This window comes from Ammospiza nelsoni, chromosome 9, assembly GCF_027579445.1.
Source record: "Ammospiza nelsoni isolate bAmmNel1 chromosome 9, bAmmNel1.pri, whole genome shotgun sequence".
NCBI classification, from domain to species: Eukaryota; Metazoa; Chordata; class Aves; order Passeriformes; family Passerellidae; genus Ammospiza; species Ammospiza nelsoni.
Genome location: NC_080641.1, coordinates 19,868,048 through 19,891,366, shown reverse-complemented (window position 1 = coordinate 19,891,366; position 23,319 = coordinate 19,868,048). Strand labels below are relative to the sequence as shown.

Below are 23,319 nucleotides of genomic sequence, written 5' to 3'. Positions count from 1 at the left end.
GTTGGTCTCAAAGCTGCTTTGACCAGGTTAGAGATAGGGTAAATGTGACACAATTCTCTGAATCTGCCAGGAAACACAGCAGCAAGAAGTGATGTTACTGTCTGTCCAGATCAACCTAACCAAAAGAAGAATTAATTCTTATGGATAGTTTTTGCATAAGATTACTCAGATGTAAAACTAGTTTTTCATATTACAAGTATGGTCTATGCTGCCCAACGCAACCCAGGCATGGATAACTTAAGAGGATACTACAGTCACCAGCCTGCATGGAAATGGAGGAAAAGGAATTAAGCTGCCAAGCAGAGGCTACAGCTGTCCCACTCTGCTTCCTCAACCTGCCTACACTTCCACTGGCACACTGCTCCTCACCCTAGGCAGCTGAGTGACTGCAGCTTGTAACTCATTTAACCTTGCCTGAATTTTTCTATTCTTCTTTCAATTACTGTCAGGAAAAACTTAAAAAACCAAAACAACATCAGTGGACCAGCAGGGCTGCCCATATGCAACCAGAAAGAACTATGTATGCTCATTTCAGAGACCTTGGACCCTTTCCTAAGGAGGCTACAAGAGAGCTGCAGAGGGAATTTTAACAAGGGCATATAGTCACAGGACAACAGGGAATGGCTTTAAACTGAAAGTGGGTAGATTGAGATTGGATATTAGGAAGAAATTGTTTAGTGTGAAGATGGTGAAGCAGCCTGGTCTAGGGAAAGCTGTCCTGCCCATGGCAGGGAGGTTGAAAAAAGATCTTCAAGATTCCTTGCAATCCAAGCCATTCTGTGATTCTATGTTTACCTCCCAAACATAAGCTGAACTGGCAAGTGAGAGAAAAGTAAAGACATGCTAGAGAAGTAAACAAATAAACAAATGCTGACAAAGTAAACCTTTGTTTCTACATAACAGGGTTATAACATCAGGGTTTTTCTTTGTCACTTCTGGGCCTTAGGTATGTGCAACATAAGTTAAACTTCAGTTATACTTCAATTCCATGCTATTTTTGCACAGAAAGTCTAAAGAAAGACCTAGAATATCCATCATGTATTGGACAACTCATTGCATTTCAATATACTTACACAGAAGTTTAAAAGCTCAGCATCATGAACTGAATGCTCAAACAAGACAAGGTGACATTTAGAATATATTAAGAAATAACTTCTTAACAACATAATAACTGACAACTTGTTGCAGAATTACATCTGTTATTGAATGATAGTTCACTCTCCATCCCTGTCATTATTACTAACCAAAACTAAGAGTGACCCAGAAACTGTGATTTAAATCTAGCATGTGTGTGTGATGTCAGATCAGTTCTTATGTGGGAGTAGTGATACTCTGCATTACAAATTTAACATCACTGTCTTGCACCTACACCTACATAAACTTTTAAAAGAAAACCTCGCAATTTAGGTTAAGTGTTGCTATGGCCCATGTGGACCTGGCAATGAATCCCTTGAACTTCTTAGAAAAGCACCACCCCCCTCAAAAAAACAAAGGGGAAGGTTATGTGGTAGGTTAACTTCCTCCCTTCATTTTTATCAGCTTTGAAACAGCTTGACAAGCAGACCTATTTGTGATGCACTGTGAATCTGTACTTTAATCCTGGTGCCTATTCTCCAAGACTGGCTAAATGTATTTCTGGTATTAAATATAGCATTTCAAGTCATTAAGGCAAGTTCTGATGTGGGCCTCTGCTCCCCACATCAGGTGACAGCTGTCACCTGATTACAAGCTGAACAGAAGAGAGTGAGAGGCAGCTCTTTCTCCAGCGATGAAGTTATCTAGATTTTCAATCTCCTTTAAAATTCACTTTTGTTTAAACCCTGTTATCAATTGCATGTTTTATGGTTGACAAGCTTTGGGAATTCAGGATTTCCAACTCCATTATTACTTCCATTATTATTTCTTTTGGTGCAGGTGTTTCAAAGGCTTTTAAGCACAAGTACCCAAAAAGGAAGTTCTGATCGTAAGTTTCATATTTGCTGGCAAAACACACTGGTGAAAAATATCTGCTTAGACTTTTAAAAAAATCTAGACATCTACCACAGTACAATAAAAGCAGTTCAAGTAATGTCTATAGTGTCAAAAATAAATTAACATTAGCAGAACTTAATTCTGCTAAATTATTTGTTTTAAATACTATAAAGTTCACACCAAAAATCTGTATTTCACAATTGAAGAAATTATCTTTCCTGCTAGTGTAAGTTTGAGATCAGATGCTCACCAAAAACCTAACAGTGCAAACTCATCAAATGAACATGAATCTCAGCCACAAAATTACTTCATACTCCACACTGTATACAAAGAAAGCCCAGCCACACTCGCTTTTGTGAAGAAAATCAAGAATTTAACTGAGATCCACCTCAAGAAATCATTAGCATGTGATAATCTGAGAATACCGTAAAGACTGGGACTTGAAATATACTTTGGAAGGAAATAAAGAAACCTATAATAATAAAAACATAACTAAAAATTGCATTGTGCAAAGTAGTACTTGTGAAAAGGAAGGAGAGATGATGTGGATAACCTGAGAGCGTGCAATATGATGACAAAACAGGAACATGTATTAGCTGGAGTCATAAATAGATTACATTTCTGCAGTTCTTTCTGTCTCATGACAAGGTACAAAAATCCACATACAATCTAGGGATCCCTAAACTGAGCAGAAATATGGAATGGGAATAGGAGAGAGCAATAAAATGATGAGGCATGGATGGTTTGATCAGTTAAACAACAGAAAACCAAGTCAGATGTATTTACACTAAAAAAATGAACACAATCTGAATTGCATGCCAGCTATCCAAAAATTCCCAACTGATTGTGAGGGGATTCACCATTAAGTCAGTTCATACTGACTACGTTTTGAGAGATGTGAATCTATCAAATAATGGAAGCAGCATGGCATTTGAAGTCTCTGCTAAAGTAAAAATAATGTAAAATGAGTACTCACTGCTCACTTACTAAATCACATTGTTTGAAGTAACCTTTAAACTTCCCCTCTTTTTTTTTTAAATGTCAATTTGAGCAGAAGATTGACCTTAACTCAGCTACTCTCTCGTTATCTTTCTAGATGATAACTGATTCATATGCAATGCTTACCATACTTATCTGTACTTCTAATGTACAGATCACAGCATTATCTAAGCAGTACATGATTTAAAGAAATGATTGCTTTAACTTTCAAAGTTTAGTGCCTGCTGCATTAGAGGAAATATAACAAAAATTCTTTATGCAAGCTCAATGAAATTTATGTGCACATTCCATATACAAAGAGATGAAAAAGATACAACTAGTTGAGAAATGATAGGGAAAAGGTGACTTTGAAACTATATAATAAAATCATCACCTCAAAGGAAAGATTTCAGAGGGAAGAAACACAATAGCAACACCAGGTTTAACAAAAAGTAATCCAGAGAGCAACTAGATTGTAACTTAGTAAAAATAGCCAAGAAAAATTTTGCATCAGAATTCAGACAGGACAACAGTACATGATTATAGAAAGGTCAGACTACAGTAAGACATCATGATTTCCCAAAGCCAAGAAAATATAAAGCACAGCAATCTCTGGTTTTCTCATAAAGGGAGCTGCAAGTTCATGGGATGGTGAAAGTTCCAAAAGGAACTGAAAGTGTAAGGAATAACACAGAGACCAAAGGATGCATCTTGAGACCCTACAGTGACGTGGTAGCAGTAAATATTTCTGGTTTCAAGATTTACATGAAGGGAGTAAGAGTTTTACAATAAATCCTTCAATACTGATCATAGCAGAAGAGTAAGCACAGAAAAAAAATGGTTGTTGGAATCAAAATTGTATGCATCTATTTTTGGATAGAGGATGTTTTCAATCTCATCTCTTAATTGGTAAGAAGTACCAATTACAACGAAAAAAAAAAACAAAACAGAAGTCAGAGTTAAATAAAGTGTTGCCTTTAACATGGTATTTGTACAAAAGGAGTTATTAACAGCTCACAGGTATCTGCCCAAGTTAGATTTAAGGCTTTGCTTGTACAGGAATTCAGCAATACAGCATTATCCCACTTGGCAAAGCAGTGTCTTGTATTCACAGTAGGCTAATGAAGAAACACAGCAGAGGAAGAAAAAACTTGACAAAGTACAAAATCTAATCAGTATCAAGTTTGACATTTAATGCCATCACTCGTTACCTGGATTTCTAGTTCAGCAATGTGCTGCTGGAGTTCTGCCACAGCTGCGATGCGGTCTGCCTCACGGAGCCGTACTGCCATCACTTCTTCTTTACTCTGGAAAGTCACAAAGGGCAGCTAACTAGTACCAGTTTAGCTGATTAAAGAGTGTGCACTGCTTTTACTCAAAATCCTGAGAAAACTTAATATACTGCTCTGCAAACTATCACTATTCTAAAGAACTTAAATTTAATTTTAACCAATAGGAGGAGCATGCAATAATCTAATATAAACTCTAAAGTATATTAATTAAAAAAAATAATCTCTGCAGATATGAAAACTTGCTGTTATCAGTTTCAAGGTCCAGAAAACAACTGTCTTATTTCCCAGAAATATTATACTGTAAATTAAGAAAAAGAATCAACATTATAAAAGAAACCAGTTCATGCTTTAATTTTGGATTTTATGTATAGAGAAACAGCAAAGCTACATAAGAGTTACTTATTTAATAATTTCTTTTGTCCTAAAAAATAAATTAAATACAAAAGCAAATGTATTTTCAACCTCATTTAGTCCAGCTATCTTAGTCACAGTATAAAACAAAGATATTTTAGAATCAAATACTAATGCACGTAACCTACAATTGGCCTCCCACTGTAAGCTTAACCCACTAGTCTGTCTATAAATGATAGGGAATTTGAAAAGAGAGAAAAAAATGTCCAGATTCATGAGGCAAGTCCTCAAGACTTCAGAGCATAAAACAATATTATATTGTCAGCAGCCTGGTACAAACACAGAGAGAAAGCAGCATTAGATAATTAGTGAGCAATACTAATTATCTGAAGAGCAAACAGCTCTGGGGAAGAGACAGATTAGGCTCAGGTACACCTACTTTTATAGCAGACTGGTGTAACTAAACTGTATTTACTGCAAATCAGTTCCAGTGCTTCAGTTATTTTAATGTGTGCTTCGAACAAACAGTACTCAATCACCCTTCATTAGACAGTACATTTAAAATAAAATCAAACATATCAAAGTATATCCATAGGAGCTACTTCTAAACATGCTACTTGTTTGGTTTTGGTTCCTTTTTTAAATATTCCTGTATTGGAGCTATATAATCTACAGGACCCAATTAACTGCATTTGTAATCAGTGGAGCCCATTTCAGAGAAATCTATCACGTGCTAGACAAAGTTTAGCCATTCTTGCTAAATTCTGTAGCATGATTGCTTAAATAAAGCCAAACCGACAAGTCCACAGGATTGCATGTATTTAACTGAAAGCTGAAGGAAAGACTGGCTTGGTTTGACTTTGGCATAAGAGATGAGTCAATAGTGCTGCTCTAGATGGCACTTATCTCTGAAACAGAGCATGTTCTCAGCAATTACCACAGAAGTTGATATGGTAGGAAAGACAAGACTGGGTAGGGGCACAAACTTTAAATCATAAATTCTTTAGCACAACTGATTAGAAAGATCAGTGGTGAGTTTCAAGAAAAAATTTCAAATTGATCCTTGCTGTAGAAGCAGTAGTCAGATAAAAAAGGGAAAAACATAATACACACCTGTGGCAAAAAAGTTGCTATACAGGTGGTATGAGATGCAACTGGCTACAAGAAAAATTTAATTTCTGCTTAAGCATTTCAAGACACCTTTTAAAAGAAAAATACAAGCTCCTGAAATAACATACCATTTTATTATGCATATATTTGGAGTTGAAAATCTAAATATATACTTTTTGAGACAGTAGAAATATTGCTACCTAGCCAAGATAAAAATAAAACTAGAGCATGATTTCAAACAACTTGAAAAAACAGAAGAAAAAAAATAATCCAACATCAGTTAATAGAAATCAGGAATAACTGGTTTTGGTTTTGATATATAATCAAATACTACTTGTAAAACTGTAAAAATTAGCTGCAAAACAATTTTCAGGATCTAATGTTAGGATGTCAGTGAAGATATTTCACTGGCTATTCACCATAGCTACTTTAAGAATTTCACAGAATCTCTAAAGAGTATGACTAGTGCTCTGTCTATTACTGTCACACTTTTCTCTAGCTCATGCTTTAGAACATTGTTCTACAAATGTATTATCCCATTGAGAATACTTATGTGTACTAATTCATTAATCGGGTTAATATTGCTCTTTACATAGCCAACATAAAACCAGAATATTGATTACACAGTCTCAATCCTCAATCTCTTAAGGATTAATGAGCACCTTCAGTATCAAAAACTAATCAAAGTAAGTTATGGGTTATATGAAAAAGGCATTACCAAGATTATGATTATTTAAAAAAATCAGTAAAATTCATCTCAGCAGTAAAAAAATAGTACTTAGGAAACCAGAGGCAAACAAGAAAGTCAGTAGAAGCAATTTCTTCTAGTTAAGTTTCAGTGTCTTTTTTCCTAAAAGCTTGTGATGGAGTTTGATGAGTCAGCAGCAGTTACTTCTTTACTGCACTGTACATTCAAGTCCCACTAGAAACAAATGGAACTGGCAAGAGAGTAAGAAAAATGAAAACCTGTTGCTGAGGAGTCTTTTTATATTTTTATATTATACACAGACATTTTTCTGAGTAGAACCATGCTCTAAAGTAAATGTTTATCTTCGTGGGACCACAAAGAAGCAGCTCTGTCAAAACCTCAAGTGGTTTTTGTGAGATAGTAAATTCAAAATGATATTGTCAAAACCATTAAAAAGAATTTTGGTTTTATGATTTATGCTTCTCAGTTAAGACACACTTTTATCCAATAATGGCAGACAAGACTAAAATGTACATATATTAGCACACAAATATTCTTTTCAGGATGTCATTTACCTTGCATTCAATCTCTGCTTGTCTACGTTTTGCTTCATTCAACTGAGCCAGGAGTCCTTTGTTCTGTGCAGAAAGATACTGCACCTTCTCCTGTAGGTTGGTAACCTCCTGCTCTGCCCTTCGTAAGTGATTGCTATTGATCTGGTTCTGAAATATATGGCCAAAACAAGGAAACAAAATACATGTTAAGGAAAGGATATTAATCTAAATCCCTGAAGCCTGATAAAACAGACTTAGAGGTGATTTACCATAAAAAGCTTTTGATGAAAAAGCATTCAGTGTTTCCCAAGGGTAATCAGAAGAGATTGCACAATAATTTGCTTATCATCAGGATATTCAAATTGTTCTTGGACAGATGACTCATTGTAAGAACATTATTGCAAAGCTCCACCACACTCCAGTAGATCTCTTTTTCCCAATTTGTTGCCTAGGCAAGGCAGATTTTGTGAACTTGTATCCCAGCTACACTATGCATCCAGGAAAGATCAGGTATGTCAGAAATACTGACCTTGCACATTTCCCTGCCCAGTAAATTCCTGAAAGCAACACGGCACCTTAGTTGAGATCAGTGCACAAGTGCAAGTCAGAGCATTTGTACCTGAAGCTGTGCACACCATACCAGGAGAATGGCATTTTTCTCAGATGACAGCTGAACAGCCTAAGCACATACAAAGACTCCATGTGTAACACTGAAGTGAGAGGTACCTAAGTACATGCGAGCCAAACAGCAGGATCTCTCCGCCCCCTACTGACCAAAACAATATTGACACGTCAGTGAAAATTTTTAAAAATTTAAAAATTTTAAAAGTAAAGCAAGAGGAAACTCGTTCAGTTGGTATAGACAAAGCGGTGCCTCTGTCAGAAAGAAGCCTTCCTATGCCTTGCAGTTGCTTCATCTATCTTCAATAGCACATCCTTACATGCTCTCCTGGCTTCTGGAATTGCTGGACCTTTTCAAGTAAAGCTGTTGTTTGTTTAGTTTTGTGGATGCATAGGTCTCTTTCAAAAAGTAATATTTAGCAGGTATTTAATGGGAAGACTTCTTAGAAGCCTCATGCAAATCCTTCTCAATCATCAGCACATTGTGCTTATTAACTTGAGTGAAAGTTTATTAATACAATATGAACTCACCACTTTAGTGCATTTTCATTTCAGGTGCTTAGCAACTTATTCCCTACTTATACAAAAACAATCTCAGCATTCAAGGTATGAGTGTCTTTTCTGCACAAACCTCAGCAGCCATAACCCATGCTTTTCTATTCTCGCACATTAAAGGCAAACCTTTGCTAAATACCCCTGACCAATACACAGCTGCTTTGCTGAATCTCCAGCTTAGTAACCAGATTCAGGACCTCAGCAGAAAATCAATCACCAATGACATCAAAAAAAAGCACACACTGCCAGGTAAACATTACTATTATCAGAACTGCCAGTAAGATTTGTGAAATTTAAAACACCTTAAACATACTTTTGTTGTTATTACACCTGTTAAGATTTAATGACTTAAGATGCACACATTCAGTGTCTAACAACTAATCCAAATTAGAAATTCAAGAAGCATAATCCCAAAAAAGATTGAAGAAGAGACATTCAAGTTGGACTGTAAGCACTAGATTCTCCCATCCCCATCTAACAGAAGTAAAAACATCCCACATTTTGGAACTGAGGTCCTGCCTGTAGATAGTGAAGATCATCAGCAGGTATCTACTATGTAACAGCAAACTGCCAGCATCCAGCTCAATTCCCACATCCCAGTGTTCAATAACATACCTGTGTCTCCACCTCCATCATTCTTTGCTTGGTCTCTTTCAGCTCAGCCTGGGTTTCTGCTTCTCTCAAGCGCACTGTCATCAGCTCATCCTGGAGCTCATTCACTGCATTTTTTTTGGGAGGATCTTTCCATCTTCCAGTGGTACGAGCTAGGTGACGCTAGAAAAACAGCATGGTTTTGCTGGCAGTGCCTGATCATTCCTGGTGTTTCCTTACTTCATCTAAGCTCTCAGTTATATGAGGACAAATAGCTAGAGTTCCCCTGTTGATCCCATGGAAACATACTGGTTTTAAGAACAATTAAAAAATTGAACACGTTCATTCCCAACTACATTAAGTCAGTGAACAAGTATATCCTGAGACTTTTGTCTATTTCTAGCCCTTTTTAACATGCAGCAAAGTAGGAGTACTGATCAGGTATTTCCCTCCTACCATTACAGTTAGCTGGTAGCATAGGCCCTCTGCCATCAAAAAATGTTAGAATTTGGTGCCTAGTTGTTATAGAAGTTAAGTTTCTTCTGACAGCCAAATTTAAGGATTTTCTCACCTCAGCAGTTTGATCCATAATCATTAGTTTCTACTTGATCTCAGTATCTCAACATTTTATAGTCTTATGCTTTATCATTGAAAACAAAAATCCATAAAATTGTAGCGCAGCCCATACCTGCCAGTGTTCCTCCAAATCTTTGACTTGCTGTCTTAGTTCTTTGAGACCCATCAAAGATTCTGCTTCTCTTAATTTTACTGCAATCAGTTCTTCTTGTAGTCTGGCAACATTTTCCTCATCAGGAAGGGAACTGTTCCTCTGCAACAAGGACCATCCTCTTAAATATGTATTTGAATAAAATTGCGCTTAGTGAAACCCAGTCCAAGAACATAGACTTGCAAAAATAACTATGAGAACTTTAAGTAAACATCCTCTGCAAAATAAAAACCATCAAACAATCTAAGCTTCTGGATATTGTGTGTATAAATAACTTCCAACTGCCGACTACAAAAAAAAAATATAAGATAGTAGTTCTAGGTATTCTTACCTCAAGATTTCCCCGAATGGTATCCCTAACAAAGTGTTACATTTACAATATTTGAACACACTATCAGCATATGGAGAGTAATCTGGAAGGTTTTGATCTAGTTGATAAAAAGTAAAGCAACAGTGAACAGAAATTACACCTTAAAGCTAAAACTTTTATTTAGGTTTACAGGAAAAATAATGAATGGAAATTCATTTTTTAGAAAGTAGGTCATCCGCCTTTGAAAAGGAGAACAGATATGCTGACAAAGGAACCATCTGTTAATATTTATAAACAACAACCAGTCAAGAGGTCTTAGAGATGAACAGTGCAAGACACATGAGGAAAAAGCAGAAAGGTGAGAGAAGGCTGAACAGAAAACATGAAAACACCAGGAAAAGCATAACAAAGACAAAATCCTAATGATGGAAATGTGGGAGAAAAACAAGAGGGGAAGAAAATGGACAGGTTGTCTACAATCTCCCTACAACAAATCACTGGTCACCAAATATTCAAAGCTGAACTGTTCTTCATCACTTTATTTCCCTGTAGTTGTTTTCAGCAAAATTGAGTGATTTTGCAGATGTATAATACTGTGACAGTTGTCAGGTTTTCTTGAGAGTTGAGTAAAGCACCTGATTAACATTAACAGAACACAGCACAGCAGCCATTGGTTAGCATTCCATGGGAATTTTGGGAACTGAGTATTGGCAAATACAGGAAATGAGAGGGTTTGTTTCTGAATGCTTGTGGCACTGTCATTGTGGCCATGCAAGTCTCAGGTTATTCAGCAGAAGCTCCCCAGATTACCTGACTCATCACTACCAGCAGTAAAGAGCTCTATTGGAGGAATCTGAGGGACTTCAGCCACCTTGTCATGTGCATAAGTTCATTATGACACACTGAAATATTACTGTATGTCTGAGTTTGTCTGGTGCACTGGAACTAATCCCACTATTCCAGTTTTTCTTCACAGGTAAGTTTGCACTGTATGCTGTCTCTATACTGATGAAGATTAAACAGTCTCCTGAATTTTGAAAAATACTTTATATCCTGAATTCTTACCAATGGTCAATACAGTAAAAACTACCACCCTACTAATACTAAGCCCATCAGATAACTGAAAAATAAATCTTGACTCCAGGGGGTCAATCTAATTAGCTACAAAGCCTGGGTACATAGCTCATTAAAATTTCCTAAAGAAACTAATTTCAAAACCAGTACAACAGGATCTGAAAAGCATGCTTTATACCAGGTCAGTTATTGTTTTTTTTTGGTTTATCTTGCAGTTAAACTTTGCTTCAAAAAAGGTAAATGTTTGACAGTAGGTTTGAGTACAGCTGGAACTCTGGCATCAATAAGTCACAAGCTAGCATAGCACCCAAAAAGCAGTAGAGATTCTGATACTGAGCAGTGAAGGGATAAGGGATTCTTTCCCTGCCCACAATGGGAATGGTAATATTGAACCCATTCTTTAGCCCCTTCCAAAATATTCAGTTTCACATCATCTCAATGCTCACTCTAAGCCCACTGCTCTTGTTGCAGGATATAATTTTGAAACAACTGATGTTTCCTCTCAGGACTTCACCAGAATCCAAGTTTTCCACTACAGCAGGCTTCAGGAATAGAAGAAAAGTGATCAGTTATTCACAAACCTTTCCCTGCACAAACAGACCTTAGTTTTATTGTTGTACTTTCAGGTTTGAAAAGCATCTCACAGTCACAGAAGCATAGAAGAGAAGGTTCTAGAGCACAGTTCTACTTGTTAGGAAGGACAGGGACCTGTAGTTTGTTTCTAGTGCTGTTCTGTACAGAGGTCCTGGTTTGATTTACCTTTTCCATCTCTAGAACTTTATCTTGCATCTCCTTCAGGGCACAATGGGATTCTGCTTCACTCAGCCTGGCTTGGACCAGCTCTTTTTCCAGCTGTAGCACAAAGTCTTCACTGTATCGTGAACTGCATTTATGCTACAAAGTTTGCAGAAATATATTTAGTATGAAGTACAGATTGTTTGAAAGGGGTTTTATATACCAGATTTGGTGGGACAAGTACATTTAAATGTTTAATATCAGGAGTACCAGCATAAGTGCTTACCATATACAAGTCTATTAATGTCAGTCCAGACTGCTAACAAACATATCCCTACTGCCCTGTGTCTCAAACAACTGCACCTCCACACAACCAAATGTATCTGACAAAAATGAGACCCCTACCACTACTGACAAGCAGCAACTCACACTTTTCTCTCCTTGTCAACCCAACTGAAAGATTCTCAAACGATTTGTGATTATTTTGTGATCTGCAGAAGAAGATGTTTGGGAAACACTAACTAATTACAAGGTTAGTACAAGTATCACTCAATCCTTTTTCACGTGAACTCCAATTCAACAGAATCCTTCCATAATCTTGGTTTTAAATAAACTACACACGCTTCAAAGCGCAATGACTTTGGTTTGCCCTTTTCTTCAGCTCTTGGGTCTCGTTTGCTCACACACTATATATTCCTTCTGAGATTCAGATACATCCAACTGAAGCACTTCTATTTAAAAGACTCTCTTAACTTTTCCCCCCAATCAATACTTAAAAAATACATTTTATTTCTTTCCTTGTTCACTTTAAAATGACCTGTCAGTTTGACAGATGTCAAACTTGCTTGATAGGCAACACCAACCTAAATCAGCCTTTAAATTTCTGATTGAAGAAAAAAGTGGGAGTTGGAATCCTCAAAGTGTAGTTGTTTAGTTACTGTGTTTACTGTGTTTCAGCTACTCTGAAAATTACATTTAGAGGAAAATCATATATTTTTAGTGTCATTAACTATATTGTGAAATATAAGTACTATGCTTGGATTCATAGATTCAGTTTTAATTTACAATTCAACTTTTAAAAGATTATTCATTATACTACAGATACAGCTGTGTCTTACATTATGTTTGCATCAAACAATTTCATCTAAAGTTTCATCATAGTTTGCATCTAAAAAACAGTTAAAAAATGAACAGAAGTCTTCAGTTCCACATGCTTCTGTTAGGGTGTGACACTGACTTTTTATGTATAAATAAAAGGCAAACAGGAGAGAACAAGAATTTAAATGTAACTATACAGTCAAGGAATTTTTTTTGCTTTTATACTTCTGCATGTCAATTAAACCTTTTGTTGAGACTTACAGTACAATCCAAATTCAAAATGTACACTCTACTCTTAGTGTTACTATATTTCTTGTATATATGTGCCTACAGGAAGCTGCAATGAAGAGGATATGCACAAAGCATTAAAAGGCAAAGGCAGCTCAGGCAGGCAGTTTTTAGTGTCATTAACACTGTCCACTTAAGCACTCAGCATACTGTGTGCACGTGAACACACATGGAACACAGACACACTATGAGCCTTGTACATTAATACTCATTTTCCCTTATACAATACTACTTGAATTCATAGCATTATCAACCCACACAGCGTTCTTGCCTCAGCAAGCAGTGGAGGCAGACCTGATTTGAGTGTAAGGAGGAGGATGGTGGACAATGCTGATTCATTTCTACAGGTGCTTCACATCATGTAGCAACACAAGTACCACATGTAACACCATGCAGAGGCAGAGAAAAAGCAACCACTCTTTTTTCTTCCCTGGCTCTTTGTACAGGTTCATCCCACAATACACACAGCAACTTACATGGACCTTACATTTTATGTTCCAGGTTTCTGTCTGCAATACACATGGAATGAGAGCAAATGCAGTGTTCTCCGGGACACTGAGAGAACACAGCAGATTTGAAGAACTGAATACGTGCTGATTTTGCAATAACGTAAGCGTATTCTATAAAAATCTAATTGATGTTTATCAAATAATTAGTAATGGAGAATGTAAGAAACATTATTAATCCAGTTGCAAGCACGAGCCATGACTTCTTTAAATCTGTCTTAAGATTTTGCCTGCCTAAAGAACACATTAAGAGTACTTATTTACTTAGCCACAACAAACTCTGAGTCAAGTCTTGATATACAAAAACCCCAGCCAAGATCAAAACAGACTGAAGAAATCAAGATTCACAAATCAGAAGTTGTGCATTTTGTTACTTAGTAAAACAAAGCACATTTTCAATAATTTAGTATATAAAAGTAACACAAGTTTATATTTAAAACAACATTTGAAAACTACTTTTAAATTGACTGCAGGAAAAAGATCTGCTTTTATATATTTGCCTTAAGCCCTAGAATTTCTGACAAAAGCCAAAACACAATACAGACTTTCAGACACCAAACATTTTAACCACAATAAGACTTTCTTGCCTATGTTAAAGAGACACAAGTAACATAAAGGACTAAAACTGTAGTTCCACAGCCATTTAATTCTAAAAGAAACAAGTCCTTGCTGGGCTTCATACAACTAGACTGATTTCCACCCAACTTTTCTTAAACATAACCATACCAAATACTATTTTGGCTGATGACAGATGTAATTACACAATGTTTCTCCAGTACACTATACTGAAGAGCACTTAACAGATGACTCAGCAGCTCCCAGCTAACTTTGTTTATACATTTGAGCACTAACTGTAGTACTTCCCTAAATACAGTATTCTTATTTTCTGCCTTTTTGTTGCAAATCAGAACACAGTATTAGGAAAGTATACTGTAAAATAAAGTCAAGCCTTTCATAAAGTTGCAACACTCATTTACAAGCACATATTCCCAAGGTCACTTACTATGTTCTTAATTATTATCAGTCATTTTAGCATGAGTTCCTGAAAAGAAACTATGCATTATGAAGTTGCTGTAACAATAACCAAATACATCACTATAAATTACCTTGCAAAATGCATATGCTTCCATCTGAATGCTTAGTCAATTAAAATTCTATCTTCACATAATACAGCTGAAGAGCCTATTTAAAAATAAGATGCGAACTAATTTTAGCTTGATTAGCCTCCAGTTTATCAGATTCAATTTTAAAGCATTCAGACTGATGAACTGGGCAATCATAGACAATTACAGTGTCACAAGGAAAGACAAGATTTGCATTCTGGAGGTGTTTACATCCAGCAAGAAGCTACCCCTTTCATTTAGAAACACAAGAGGGAAAAGAACAGAGAATAAAACCTTCAGAACATCATTATCAGGAGTAAGTTACAACAGGCTAACTAACTAACTCAAACACCATTGCTCTTAGCATGCCTCAAAAGAAAACTGTATTTTGTTCAAGTCAGGCAAAACTTCCTCTATGCAGTTCTCGATTTACCAGCAGTATAAGGAAGAAGCCATCTCCCTCTTAATCACTTGGTAACACACCATGACTTTGGCAAGCTCCCACATTTAAAGACCAGACAAGCCAAAGAGAGGTTCAGTATCATTCGTTAGTATAATTATTACTTCGTTAAGCAGAGTCCATAATGAAGTCTTTCTGGTTCAACTAAAAACTCACTATAAATAGTTGAGCACAGGAAAAAAATGAACTTGTATGTAATCTGGGCTTCTGGTGTTGGGCTTCAGTCAAAAGAATACTCCTCTACCCACCTCTGGATTCAGAAGTGCTGCAGGGGAGAATTTCTTCAGACACAAATCCAGTAAGTATTTTCAACACTTATCCTTAAGCCATCCAACCTATGCTATCCAGTCTCACAGAACAGAGGGCATAAACCCCTGACAATACTCAAAGACAAATTAATAACCTTTTTACAAAGGCTATGTTAACCTTCCTAGAAATACCATTGTTTTGATAATTTTTTGCCACCTACAAAACAGTGGGTTTTTTTAATCCCACAGTGCTGTTCAGAAGAGGCTGTTGCAAGTACCTTTAGGCAGTTCTTTCCTTACATTTCTATTCAGAGATTCATATCCAAACATTATAGCTTTTTATCATGCTGAAACAGACAATTCAAGACTGAAAAATATGTAGATGATAAAATATATACAATAGATGCTGTATCTTTAAACAAGCATAGAAACTATGCAGTGATTTACAGCTTTACAGTGCAATCATTTTTGCTACCAATAAACAAAGCTGAAATAATTAGAGAAGAAAACATTAAAGCAGATACTCACAAGACAATACTGAAAAGGAGTATTGCCAAGAACAAAGTTACTGGCACTAGCAAGTGGCAAAAAAAATTAACCAGCGTATACAGTAAAATGCCAAAATCCCAAATAAATCCACGCATTCCCACCAGGTGGCGCCCGAAACGCACACAGCCGCTTACATTTGCTGCTCCCACTCCCATGCTTGGAAACAGTTAAAATCCTGTTTCATTACGCGTCCTACTGACGCAGCAGGAGCTCGCAAACGCTCCTCACTTAAACCGTTTTAACTCTTTCACCACATTGTCTAATTCTGATGGGTCTCAAAGCCACAGTGCTATTCCTTGCACTTCAAAATAAGCCAGCACAATTATTATTATTGTTATTATTAGGCACAAATCTGTCTATAACAACATGGATTTATAGTCTCAGTTCCACACACACAGACAATTTCCTACAACCATGTTCACGTTTAAGTGGAGGAAAACATGCTGCAAGCACGGAAAGAAGGAAGTGTGCTCATAATTTCATTTACTCTCCACTCCTGCAGTACTTATCCAGCTGTCTGCACCCACAGTTCCAACCAAGCCAAATTTGCAATCCACAGTTATCCAAGGTTTGCTCAGGATCAGTTCCCATACCCAGGCAACCTGTCAGGCCACCCCATCATTGGTACTCAGTAAGGTCCTCAGCATAAAGGCAGTAGCTTTAAAAGTCATATTCCCAACAATTAACAAATAAATAAATACAGTATCTTAGTCTTCTTCTAATAACTTTTCATTACATGCATGTCATTAACATGCATTTTCATTGCATGCATGTATGCCTCTAAAAAATACATTCCAAAGGCACGTGTACTATTGTAATCAGATAATACAGCTGCATAAAACAGCTGGATATGCAAAAGTCTATAAACACCTCTCATTGTATTTCACTTGAAAGATTACAAGAAACCTGGTAAGGAGCTGCAATATACTTAGTTCTAGTTAGTCGTATTCCATACACCTGAAATTCCCAAGACTCCAGACAAGTACTTGGATGCCACTTACTTAAAACAATATGAAGACATTCACATCAACACTAGTAGTGCACAGTTTATTCAGCAAGTGAAGATGTTAAATGCTTCCCCCTGTCCCACCAAAGAGAAGATACTGAGCATTTTAAGTGTCTTAGGGAAAGTAACTTCAGTGTTACAGCAACAGTCAGAAGTCTTGAACATTTTACTACCTAGAACACAGAGTGCACACAAATACAGCACTACAAAAGGTTACTAAAATTTATTTTCCGGCTCCATATGCCCATAAACCCACACTTTTTAATCAAGTTTTGTAGTGGCAAAATCAGGGATAATACTCTTCTACTTCAGCAAGCAGTAAATTTTAGCATACTCAGAAGAAAAACAAATATGAGTACACAGAAGAAACATTAACATGAAAGAAACTGACTTAAATTATACACTAGGTAAGGGCACTGTGAATCAATCCTCAAATCTGAGTACTCAGTGACACAACTTGCAATGACTAGATTCTCAGCATTTAAGAGCTATCAGAGGTTGTATGTGTGGTTTTTGTTAGTATTTCTTTTGTGGTGGAAGGGTTTGGAGTTGGTTTGTAGGGTTTTTTGCTTGGTGTGTTTCATTGTGGGTATGTGTTTAGTTTTTTTAACTAACTCAACTTACACCTATCCAGGGTTATGACTCTCATCTATCAGTAGAACAGAGCAAAATTTCATTTAATCCAATTTGTGTCCTTTTAAGAATGCAAATCACAGTGAACAGGGGTTTACAAAGACAGCACAGAGACCATGTCATATAATGATGAGGAAAAATAAACACATGTGAGGGGAAAAAATGAGATGATGTGCTGCCAGGCTCCTTACCCATTGCTGCTGTTGCTGGAGCTCCCTGATGGTATTCTCAGCTTGCTCCAGTTTAGTATTGGCCTCATCACTCTGCTGTTTGATGGTGGCCAGCTCCCGTTTTATGAGGTAGTTTTCCTCAGCCTCCTGGGCCCTTGTCACTTGTCCCTTAGGACATAATTTATTTTTTTTAAGCACTTGATGACAAATCCAAGGAAAACTGCCTTGTGATGCTTAGCTGCTTATTTCATCAGATTGGTTTTGCAAACAGCACAGAGTACAATTGGTACAAATTTTAGGACAAGTAGTACTAAACAGCTGCTTTAGTACTTTATTACAAAGTTCAGCATCCATTTAGCAAGCACAGTTTTGTACTTGCATTCAATAAAATTCCTTTCATGCATTATTACTCAGATGTACATGCACAGATTTAGGCTCACAATATTCAATTTCATGGTTAATACAGTGTCATAGAATCCATTTGCCACAGGAATTTGTACAAAAAATTACAATAGGTTAGGAAAATTACTATAACGTGCAGGTATTTGGTTTATATATTTTTAGTAAACAAAATTAAACAAGTTTCTAGCAAGATGTATTAGCTCTGTATTTATTCCAAATCAGCAAAGCAGGGATAGAATACAGCATGCAAACATGCATGCATTAAAGCAGTTGGGTTTTTTTATGAGTAGGAAGAGAGTCATACAGTAAAAGACTAAAAGACTATACCTGTATCAATCTATCTGCCAAGGAAGCACTTTCCTACAAAGGAAAAATTCAGACAGGAATGAGGAAAAGGGAAACCAAACCACAAGGGGCTGATAATAGTGTCAAAAAAGACCAAGAGTTGATAGAAAGAAAATGCCCAAATTCTACCCATTTTGTGCAAACTCTTATTGCAAAATTAACAACTGTTCATATAAATGAAGGCAACTCAGTCCAAAGATCTCAGGAAGCAGCCTTTTCTGCAACAGATTTAACACAGTCCATGTGTGATACAAAAAGGTTTCAAAGCCAGATTTCTGTAACACTTAAAATTCACCTACAGGAGACTGGTTGTTTTTATTTGAGTGGCCTGCTCCTGAATTAATGAAAATTACAAAAGCATTATCTGATAGATCAAACAGATAGATGCAGGACACCACCTACAGTCCCCCCACAACATGAAACAAAGGCATCATTTGAGCACAGAGGGAACTCCACTAAGCACCAAGGCACTCATGCAGAACTACAGTTTCCACTAAGATGAAGCAGGACAGTTAAACGGTGCAAACTGACAGACAAGTAGGAAATGTCAACTGACAGCTAATGTTCTGTTTTACTGAACTCTTGCACTGACTCATTCTGCATGATTCTCAGATTCATGCAGTTCATAGATTCTCTTTTCTTGCCAAACTTTTGCAAAAAAAATACTAATTTTTGCACACTGACAAGCCCTACTGCCCTGCAGTTACATTTATTTCTACTTTATCATCCCTGAAACCAATCGATTTTTTTGAACATTCTACAACAGAGAAATACATCTATTCACAGACCTTCTTTGTCTTTGAAGCTTTTATTAAAATTGAAGTTCAAACTAGTAGATAAGAGCTATTTCTTAGAAGTTAAGGTACACTAAGGAAATCACAACTAAATCAGATGGGTTTGAATAAAGGAAAAATATTTTAAAAGTGAGTTTCCAACAGAAGAATTTAATGTATTTTTCACACTTTATGATGTTTTTCAAATGCTGCGATGATAATGATCTTCAGGAATTCTCGTTAATAAATAGTATTTTCCAGTTCTGAATTGTTTTGATTCCAATCAGATTGGAATAATCTGAAGGTGAATTCTGAAATTCTAAGCACAGAATTTGCAAAAGCACTACTGTGCAGCAGTTCATCCTGGAGTTTAAAATTAAAAAAAGAAAAGATTTCAAACCTCTACAAATTAAGTATAAAACAAGGGTATTAACTATTACATATTTACCAAGGTCATTGAAATGATTCACTACAGCTTCAAGCTTCTTAAAGAGAGCCTACTCTTTTCCATCCATTTCATAAATCTCCAATGCTAGAAACAAAAATGTTCATCAAATTTATTGCTGGTCACAACTTTCACAATGTGCCATCATTATGCATCTTTTCCAAACTAAATTCTGAAAACAGTCAATTAGAATTTGACATAGACCAACTTCTTTTCCAGAAATTGCATTGGGGTATAACATCCTTAGTGTGACATCTTTCAATTATGTCACTCTCAATAGAAACATGACCATTTTCTCCCCTGTGAAACATGAACAACTGTTTGCAACTCATAAGAGCATTCAATCCCATTTGTTCAAAGATGGTCCCTGTTGGCTTAAGAAGGGCAGGAATGCTCTCATTCCTGAGCAGAGCAGCTCAGATGCAATCTGCCACACAAGTGTGATACCAGGGTACAGCAGAGGCCACTGGAGAACAGTGGACACACATCCATAGCACTCCTCATGCCTACTTTTGAAGTTTCAGTCAGTTACAAAAAAACCTAACAAAACTCTACTCCAGACTAAATATAAGAGAAATAAGTCTTTGGATATTTCCCCATCAGGTACCCAGACCTGCCACAAAACCTCAAAACCACAAAGAAGGAATGAATGGCAGTGTTCCTGGTCTCAGTATGAGTGCCACAACATCCCTCTGGTCATTGGTAGGTCTGTCGTTTTGCTCCTACATAAAAACACCAAGCAACTTCAGATTTTCAAAACTGAGGACTCTCTCACAATGACCTTTTTCCAAACAACCAGTCCACTATTTCATGGAGTCTTCTGGACTTTGAACATATGCTTCTAATTCAGAAAGAAAACAGTACAACACAAGCTGAGTATGTCAAAATGTTTGATTTTATAATCACTAAGAAGCAGACACAGCCTTACATATTTAAAGCACTGACCTTAATTGCTCAGTGATAACCATGTTATTTGGCTAAGCACTGCTAGTAAACACCAGAGATTATCAAGAAAACAGTAAACTATAATTCTGAGATTCCCATTTCATATAATGAAGTTGCCATCAATAAAGTGTAAATTAACAGAGATTAAATCTAATCCCCAGCATACTTACTTTTTCTAGGGTTTCAATGCGCTGTTTCAGGAGTCTGTTTTCAGTTCGTAACCTCTGGAAGGTAAACAGTTCACAAATCCATTTCTCAAGTTATGAATTGAAAGTCAAAGAGCAAAGCAAACTACCAATATTTTTATCTCATCACATCCATGAAAATCAGTATAATTGCAAAAATAATTTCTGACCTTCTTAACATCCTTTCATGTTATGCACTAGCTCAAAATATGAGTTTAAACAGCTTGGTAGAGCAACAACAAGAACACATCTCATGTTATGTGAAAGCTTTTATGTTGCATTTGCTGAAAGCTGTATGTCTGCAGGGGAACCATGGGGCTTAACCCACACCAGACTGGACAGCCTCCCCTTCATAAACAGGATCAAAGTCTTCATGGTTAAGGGACATGACAGTGCACTCCCTGCAGCAGGACAGCCTAATGAGGCAGCTACAAGGTTTCCTTCATAAGAATTTATATTAATCTATAAATCTATAGTATGGCTATACTGAGAATTACCTCAAACATCCCAGAAGTCAGCAAGAATTGTACTAAACCCTATATTTTACAAGTGCACTTCCTTTAATTTTGGCAGTAAAATTTTAGCAGTCAGCATTCAGACACAAAAGATCCATACCCCTCAGAAGAAGGGATTAGATATCAGTTCAGCATATGCTTTACTCTGCCAGGCTAAAAGGCAAACTCAAAATACAGTTCTATCTCCCCTAAAATAGTCTCTTCTGCTAAATCAGAAATTATTTATCTATGTCCCGAAGTAGGGCCTAGAAACAGGTAGCTCTGCATTGTTTGGTTGGGGGTTTTTGCACAAATTTTTGGTTGCTTTTTCTTGGGGTGGGCTTCATGTTTTTTGTTTTGGGAAGGGTTTTTGCTTTCTCCTTTTTTTGGGGGGGGGGAATGGTGGCAAGAAGCAAGAAAGGATTTGAGAAGAGTTAATATACTAGAATCTAAAGTTACAGTTGTCTTTCACATGGTTTTACTCTGTTCTGCAGAGAGCTGTCATTTGAGCCCTGCAAATCTGATTTCAGCTGCTGTTACAGCAGGTATTGCTGCTGCTAACTGCCTCACTGCCTGGTGCAATAACAAACTGCCTGAAAAGGCTCCTAATACCTTTGGGCTCCCAGGTGCATCTCACAGTCATTTTTCTGAAGAACTGATGCCTCAAAAACTGACATTGAAAGGCAAAATGACAAGCAGTGGACAGGAAGAAGGAAGGCTGTACCTAACTCCCTCACCAAACTTGTATATAATACACTTGCACAGCATTTCTCCCACTGTCTTTTCTCACAGAACTGGCTAAAACCACAAGGAAGAAAATCCAGATCAAACAACATGCTGTGAAAAAAAAAAATGAAATAGGAAAAAAAGGCATCAAAAGCCTATTTATGTCACAAAAGCAAAAAGATGCAGTGATTAGGTACATACAGGAAGTAGGTCAGTTAGTAAAAAGGGAAAAAAAAACTCCACTGGCAGCTTGGCTTTTTCCCCCCAGTTTGTATTAACTGCAAAAGCTCCAAAAGAAAAAGTGACTGCAGAGAGAAGATGCCACAATTTGGGTCCAATGCATAAGAAAAATCAAGATCTTAAAATCAAAGACAAACCAGTCAAGTGGACTCCATGAAGTCTGTCTTAACATGTGTCATACAAACCTCCTGTGTGCAGCACCTACATCTAAACCAGCATATCTGGAACCTCTGACAAATGAGGGCATCTATTATTAAGCTTCTGTGAGCAGGAAATACTAAAAAAATAAGTACAGAAAGTCCCCATAGATTTTTTTTAATGTCCACCAGAAGTCTCAATAATTTCACTGTAAGTGTCCTTTATGAACAGACATCCCAAATATAAATGCTGAAAGAATTTGGGGATCTTGATTATGTCCTGCTACATGCAGAGATCAAACATGCAATCCCCCCATCTAGGAATTAAACTTATTCATAAATAGATTTGTTGAGGGCTCCTTACTTTAATTTCAACTTGTTCTTCCATTTCTTTTGTCTTTATTGTAGTGTACTCTTTTTCTAGCCTAAAAATTAGAAATAGTAAATTATGATCAGAAACATTGTACATAATTGACTTGTTGGTGTAATACCTAACAAATAACAGCAGAACAGAGATACAGATTATTGATATTTCCTCTCAAATGCACTCCTGTAAATGCTTAGACTGGACCTTAAATTTAACACAGTAGATATGATTTCAGTAGATATGAACACACTGAACCAGCATTCTGAAGTGCAGGAGCTTGCCTGGATACATTACAGTGGCAGCAATTTGGAGCTACTCTGCAATAACCCCTTTATGCAATACAGTCATCAATTCAACAGATTCAGCCAAAAGAAATCAGAGCTTGGAAAGCCTGAAAGACAAAGATGTAAAGAAATCTGAGAAAAATACCTTAAAGATAAACCAATTTTAGCCTTTCCCCAGCAAATCAAATGAAAAAGGCAGCAAGAAAAACCCACAAGCTGAGATAACAATGCCTCTACAGAAAGCAGATCAGGAAGTTCAGACTTGGAATGGTGGATTTTCAACTGCCTATACATGGACTGGTTTGCAAAGAAAATATTTTTCCTGAAAGCTTTGTTGTTACTCCTTTTTTAGAGAAGA

General features: G+C 36.7%; 1 protein-coding gene across 9 annotated transcripts in view; it reads right to left on the bottom strand.

Annotated features, from left to right (window-relative positions):
- EVI5 (ecotropic viral integration site 5) overlaps window positions 1–23,319 on the bottom strand; it is a 72,028-nt gene that overhangs the window by 24,291 nt on the left and 24,418 nt on the right. For 6 of the 9 annotated variants that reach the window (XM_059478771.1, XM_059478763.1, XM_059478766.1 and 3 more), the window contains 9 exons: window positions 22,675–22,735; window positions 20,699–20,752; window positions 18,348–18,380; window positions 17,640–17,786; window positions 11,582–11,716; window positions 9,400–9,540; window positions 8,736–8,894; window positions 6,966–7,112; window positions 4,161–4,256 (listed from right to left, as the gene is read on the bottom strand). In XM_059478771.1, coding sequence (XP_059334754.1) covers window positions 4,161–4,256; window positions 6,966–7,112; window positions 8,736–8,894; window positions 9,400–9,540; window positions 11,582–11,716; window positions 17,640–17,786; window positions 18,348–18,380; window positions 20,699–20,752; window positions 22,675–22,735 — 973 coding nt within the window. The remainder of the gene's footprint in view (window positions 1–4,160; window positions 4,257–6,965; window positions 7,113–8,735; window positions 8,895–9,399; window positions 9,541–11,581; window positions 11,717–17,639; window positions 17,787–18,347; window positions 18,381–20,698; window positions 20,753–22,674; window positions 22,736–23,319) is intronic. The other 3 variants (XM_059478768.1, XM_059478769.1, XM_059478770.1) reach the window with 3 other exon arrangements.